The sequence below is a fragment of the Eucyclogobius newberryi genome, unplaced genomic scaffold, assembly GCF_026437365.1.
Source record: "Eucyclogobius newberryi isolate DKJ021-1_F unplaced genomic scaffold, fEucNew1.0.hap1 SCAF_14, whole genome shotgun sequence".
In the NCBI taxonomy this organism is placed as follows: domain Eukaryota; kingdom Metazoa; phylum Chordata; class Actinopteri; order Gobiiformes; family Gobiidae; genus Eucyclogobius; species Eucyclogobius newberryi.
Window position 1 is genome coordinate 12,797,870 of NW_027315768.1, and position 6,764 is coordinate 12,804,633.

Sequence of the window (6,764 nt, forward strand, 5' to 3'; positions counted from 1 at the left end):
TTAGCTTAGATTTGAACTTTGTTAGAGTAGAAGCCTGTCTCAAGTATTCATGTTAATATATTTTTTCTAAGTAATCAAAGACAGTAAGTACAGAGAGGTGGGTGGGGATGGGAGGTAGGTGAAGACAGGATTTTCTGAGCACTCAAGTCTCAGTTGCAGGACAATACAGGATTACTCAAACATGGAGGAATCAATCAAAATACAAGGTCAAACACTGCTTAGTAAAGTTTATTTTAACAATATGTCTGATTTAAAGTACCAGTATGTAACCTTTTAGCCAAAAATAAAACAAATAAAAGCATGTTTTTAGTTTATTATACTTTATTTTTGATTGCACTATAAACTTCACTTATTATTAAATGTATTTATTTATTATACAAAAATACAAAAATTAACAAGGCAATGCAATTCCGTTTTTGACACCACCATTCTACTTGATTTTGGAATACTGTACTTGGGCCTCAAAACCCCCACTATGGACACAGTGGATGGATATCTTTGGAACATACTCCTGCAGCTCACAAAAAAATGGATGGCTCCAACCACTCCAACGATTAAGAGCTGGGCTATTATATCAGATGTATGCACAATGGAAAAAAATAACCCCCAGGTCTCTTAAAAATACATTTAAACAAATTAAAAAATAGACTCTTCTTTTTTCTGGATTGCACACCTTATTTTCTCATTTAAAAAATATTATTTCTACTATTGTTGTTGTTTTATGCTTAAAAAATAAATACAAATAATAAATAATACATAATTATTAATAAATAATAAATTAATAATAAAAACGTCTGGCACTCCACAAACCTGACTTGTACTTTCCATGGACTAATTGTTGATTTGGCTATAATATTACTGTTTTTATACATCTCCATGTAGGATGTTCAGAAGTATGGTTTTAACTTCCTATTTTTATGGAATGATTCATAGAAAAGTCGTATGAAATCAAATTCGAAGGCAACGTAAACAAAATAGAAGAAAACCCTCCGGTCCCAGTGCGCAACTCCGGGTAAACAGCACCCACGTGGCCGGACTATGATTCAAAACACAAGTAACGGCTTCTCTGCACTGCGCTCTCATCAACCTACATTTGTCCTCCCTAATCTGGACTCAGGGGCGCTGTGCTTCATCTTGAGCGGACACAGCGGCCACGCAAAGGTCTTCTCCTCCAGCTGTGACTGACAGCGATGTGACCGTGAGGAGGAGACACGGGACGGGACGGGACGGGAGGACACCGCGGGACGACTCCAGCGTGCTCAGGATGGCGCGGCCGCAGGTGAGGCTTTTACGCGCGGGGGTTTCCTTCTTGAATTCAACTTTAAACTCACTCTTGCCACGCAGAGGTCCACGTTACTATGTACTACTTTTGATTTGCATTATTATTTTGCAGCTAAACAATGAAGAAGGGACTATTTTATTGCAACCCATCAAAGCGCAGGGATCGACCGCGAGGAATGAATCGAGACGTTCCATGATTTCTGCGTCTTTTAACTTCATCAACTCTATTATTGGATCTGGAATAATAGGTAAAGCAATAACCAAGCTGATAACCTTATTTATTGTCTACTTTTTCTACCTGCTCATGCTTTAAGCTACAGTTAATATATGTTGTTTACTCATTTGCACAGCCCGGTTTGTTTATTCAGGTCACACAGTAATAGTTTGAGTGAATTCATGATTTTGTAACATTCCTGGGAGCTGTGGGAAAAACATCTCCTACACAGAAACCCTCGAGGGGTCAACTCTTCATGTCATATGACCAGCGCCTGTTTGAGCCCTCTCTCCACTTTAACCCTTTCATCTTCCCCAGGGGCCCGCGGCGCAGTGGAGCTCTGTGACGGCTCCGGGGCGCACAGGGTTACAAAGGGTTACAGAGGGATTAGAGCCTTTGTGGGCCTGTTTGAACATGAGGCCACACTTTTACTGCTGTTCTAATCATTGATATTTGCCTTAGAAACATTGGAGTTCAAGTTAAATGAGCATATCAGCAATTGTCTACTTTTTGATTTGTTCAGCATATTTTCTTTGAAGCAAATAGCGTTTTCATAATATATTTACTACTACTATGAACATTAACGGTGTTAGACCTATAATGAATACAAATTACTTTATGCAATGAACGGATAAACAATCAGTTATGATCAATGTAATATATACATTTAATATAGTGCTTTTCAACAAACTCAAAGACACTTGCAAGAAAAAAACAGTAATAGTCAAGCCTTTATAGTGCGCTATAGGACATATAGTGTATAACCGTAATGCATTAGGCATATTTTGATTGAATAATATTACATTCATTACTATGATTCATTTTATTTCTGTCTATACTAACATTGGCTGACATTTTTTATTTTGTAGGTTTACCTTATGCATTAAACCAAGCCGGGCTCCCATTTGGTCTTTTGCTGCTGATAGTGGTTGGTTTTATTACAGGTAAGATGCACTACTCTGTAGATGAAAAAAAGCGGATCATTTACCGTATTGCTGTTTTTACATTTTAGATTACACCATTATTCTATTGATGAAGGGAGGCGACCTGTCAGGGACCCACAGTTACCAGGCCCTGGTCCAGTGCACCTTTGGGCTCCCTGGGTTCTTGATCCTCTCTGCGCTGCAGTTTCTCTATCCTTTTATAGGTACGTTTAACTTACATTTTTAGGGGGGGAAATGCAATAATAATAATTTATATATTAAATTATAGTCACACAATGGTGGAAAGTAACAAAATACAACTTATATATAGAATTTTTAGGTAACTGTATTTTACTTAAGTATATTTTAGATGGAATACCCCTACTTTATTACATTGGGAGCAGGTATCTGTACTTTCAACTTCCCTACAGGACTGGAAAAGTAAAAGCTTAACTGTTACACATTCATAGTTAAGGTCCCAACTTTAAGCAAACAAAAATATACAAACAAAAACAGGACAATTCAGTACTTTCTGTTGAATAAAGAGCAGCATTTGTTATCTAGATCACTACTTTTGATGTTTTAAAAGTTTCCAAAATTTGTCTAAAACACTTTTACTTCTTACTCTAAAAAGTACATTTTAAACGAGTACTTGAATACATTTACTAAATTGGATTTTTTTTTTATTTTATTATATTTTGCTTCTGTAGCTGTACTTTTACTAAAGTAACTTCTTCAATACACTGTTTTGAACTAGTACAGTTTTTTGTATACAATGAAATACATTTGCTAATACCTCACACTCTTCTGTCTCTCAGCGATGATCAGTTACAATATCACAACAGGAGACACACTCACCAAAGTATTTCTGCGCATACCAGGAGGTAAGATTCAAACTTCTAAACACCAGAGTGAGATGCTTTGTGTGTACTTTATGTCCTCATGTTTGCAGTGGGTCCTGGTCATATACTGGCAGAGCGTCAGTTTGTCACCTTGGCGATGACTCTCCTTTTCACTCTGCCTCTTTCACTTTATCGTAACATAGAACGGCTGGGAAAGGTAGTGTCATTATTGAACAGTTCACCAATTTTACATGTCATTAATAAAACTGTGTCCCTTTAGGTGTCATTTTTGTCAATGGTGCTGACTTTAACTGTTCTCGTCATCGTCATCATTCGATCTGCCACTTTGGGACCGGAAATGTAACACAGTATAGAGCTCCTTAAGTGTCTCATATCTAATCATTATATGTCAAATTTAGCATCAATTTAACCACAAAATGTTTTCTTCTTGCCCCCCTTAGCCCTGCTACAGACGACGCCTGGACATTTGCAAAGATTAATGCAATCCAGGCTGTTGGCGTTATGTCTTTTGGTGAGATTTGATTATTTCATGTTTAAATTAGTTTTTTCCAGGTACTTAATGAACTATAATTAGCTCATTTTACATCTTGCTGAAAAACACAATATTGATCTAAAACAGCTTAGTAATAGAAACAGGTCCATTGACTTCCTGCAGAACTGATAAGCCCCGCCTCTTCATAGTGACATTATACTGTAACAAGCAGCAGATTGTCATTTACGTGTTTTTATTTGTGAAAACTGGCTATTATTCACATGTTTGCACAACATTTTTGAAAAGTTGACATGTATTTTGTGTTTGTCAGCTTTCATATGTCATCACAACAGCTTCCTGATCTACGGGTCACTGCAGGAGCCCACGGTGTGTCGCTGGACCAGGGTCACTCATGTGTCTGTGGGCTCTGCTCTCGTCATCAGTGCTGCTTTTGCTGTGGCTGGATACGCCACATTTACTGGCTATACTCAAGGTGGGGGCGCAAGACTTAGAACTTAGAACCCAGCTATTCAATTACACATGTCCATTTAAATTGACTGAATACCCATCTAAATTCAGTGGGATGAAAGTTTTTGGTTCACTTGCGTTCACACTTGGACAAATACCACATTAAAACTGTGATCAAACTAGGACTAAACCCAGAACTTAACATGGACAAGGCCAGGGCTAAACCAGGACTAAACTAGGGCTAAACCACTGGCCCGCAGGTTGGCGGTGCGATCGCAGCTGCCTCATGTGAATACTGCCGTTGTGTCCTTGGCACAAGACACTTAACCCAACTCGCCCCCCAGTGTCTGCGCACATCTGGGGTGTGAATGTGCGAGTGAATGGGTGACTGGTTCCTTGATGTAAAGCGCTTTGAGTACCTTGACGGTAGAAAAGCGCTAAATAAATGTGACCGCTGAACTAGAGCTGAACCAGAGCTAAACCTTGGCTAAACGAGGACTATCTCCACCTGTAATCATGTGTAATACTGCAATATCATGTTAATTATCACTTTACCTGCCTATTTATTCTTGTGCATTGTCTCTTAGTCAGAGATACTACATAATACATAATATATAATTCAGAGTACATAATACTATTGTTGCCTTAGACAGTATTTTTTTAATAATTTTTGCTCTTCCCGCACAATCAGTGTTAGATTTAAGTTTACTTTTAATAGTTATTTATGAACTGTGCATTACAACGTTCAAATTTTCCTAATTGTGGTACAATAATGGTTTATTTTCTCTGATTATTATAATTCATTTTACATGATTCATTGTTATTATATCATTCTGCTTTCAGGAGACATATTTGAAAACTACTGCAGGGATGATAACCTGGCCACGTTTGGACGCTTCTGTTTTGCCTTCAGCATCATCACCACTTTTCCTCTGGAGTGTTTTGTCACCCGAGAGGTAAGATGACAATTAAAGAATGTTTTACAAATTGCCAAAATGACTGCAATCACCACGAGAATTCCAGCCTGAGCTCTTCTAACCTCTAAAACTAAGCAGGGTTGGGCCTGGTTAGTACTTGTGGTATTGGTGGTGGTCGGAGGGGCTAAAACGCAAAAGTATGGACTGAATAAATAATAAACCAAACTGTAAAGAGACTGAAAAGGCCTTTATGACCAATGTATTGTTGTAATTTTATTATTAATCGTGAGCCTCTTGTGTGTGTATGTTGTTTGCAGGTGCTGTCCAGAGTAATGTGTAACAGAGAACTGTCCAGAGTGGAGCACGTGGCCATAACCTTTCTTATTGTAGCATCTTGCACAGCCATTTCTATAGCCTTTGATTGTCTGGGAGTGGTTTTAGAGTTAAATGTAAGTCAAACCTTCTTCTTAAGTTGGTAAGTTAAAAGATGCCATAAATAATTTTGTTGACCACTCCATACTTCAATATTAAATCTGTGCCGTTTTATTTCTAATTCTGCAATTCCTCTAAACTAAAACTGTATTTTGCGCCATTAAACAACCAATTAACATGTGTAAGCATAAACACATATTACTATCATTTACATTATATTTTATATCTGGAAGAAGTACTCAATGTTGTTACAAGTTGTAAGTATAAATAGAGATACAGGAGCAAACAAATACTCTATTGCAGTACCTTTTTAAATGTACTTAGTAAAAGTGCACAAACTTTGAGAATTGTTAAAGCGTTAAATCTATTGATTTGGACAAAGAATTGTGCAACAAAAATTGCTCGGTTCTAGTGATTTAAAAACATAATGTGCATAATTTTGTTTTTTAATAATACTTTTGCTCAAAGCTTGAACTCAAAACATTTACACAGGATGGCACAATGAATATGCCAAAAATAACTCCTAAAACCAAATGAAAATGACATATAGCTCTCAAATATAGTGAAGTAAAAAGTATCCACAATAAAATATTTTTAAATATTTTTTTACTTAAAAAGGGGCTGATACCTGAAAAAAAAAAAGAATCCCAGTAGATTGTAAAAGCAGCTCTTAGTAGTGGTGAAAGCTTATAAACACATTATGGTGAATCATTTAAATGCTGAGCAATACACTTGGACCAAACAGTTTAAAATGAACTCATTCTGTTTTTCCACGTTTCAGGTATACAGTATCACAAGTGCAGTACTTTTACTTGTGTACATAATTTCTGTCCACCACATGTTAGTCATTTCAGAAGCTCTACACCATTTTGTGTCACTTTCCCCAAACAAACTTGAAAAACATGCCTTGCACTTACTTCCAGGGTGCTCTGAGTGCCATTCCGCTGATCTTCATCCTCCCGTGCGCCTGCTACCTCAAGCTGTCGCCCGGGCGCTGGTTCCACTCCCACAAGCTGATGCCCAGCGTTCTGATTGGCCTGGGGCTGTTCTTCATGATCACTGGACTCACCATGACCGGAGTCTCGCAGCAGGACTGTTCTCATGGGGTGGAGATGTTTTATTGCACTGACGCCAATGCCTCCAGCCCTCCAGGAGTTTAGAGTATTCAAATGTTTAAGAAGAAAAGCCATGCAG

At 37.7% G+C, this 6,764-nt stretch overlaps 1 protein-coding gene across 1 annotated transcript; it reads left to right on the forward strand.

Moving 5' to 3' along the window:
* The first annotated feature begins 1,225 nt into the window (after positions 1-1,225).
* slc38a11 (solute carrier family 38 member 11) lies at positions 1,226-6,764 on the forward strand. The gene is made up of 12 exons (XM_072444016.1): positions 1,226-1,279; positions 1,394-1,529; positions 2,365-2,439; positions 2,508-2,642; positions 3,237-3,302; positions 3,371-3,477; positions 3,541-3,620; positions 3,722-3,792; positions 4,085-4,246; positions 5,065-5,177; positions 5,456-5,587; positions 6,494-6,764. The coding sequence occupies exons 1-12, from the start codon at positions 1,265-1,267 to the stop codon at positions 6,728-6,730; spliced, it is 1,329 nt and encodes a 442-aa protein (XP_072300117.1). The 5' UTR covers positions 1,226-1,264; the 3' UTR covers positions 6,731-6,764.

What these genes read in the sequence shown, in the direction of transcription:
- slc38a11 (XM_072444016.1), top strand. An exon ending in ATTTCTGCGCATACCAGGAG is followed by an intron (nt 3,303 to 3,370) that starts GTAAGATTCAAA and finishes TCATGTTTGCAG; the next exon opens with TGGGTCCTGGTCATATACTG. An exon ending in ATTTACTGGCTATACTCAAG is followed by an intron (nt 4,247 to 5,064) that starts GTGGGGGCGCAA and finishes TTCTGCTTTCAG; the next exon opens with GAGACATATTTGAAAACTAC.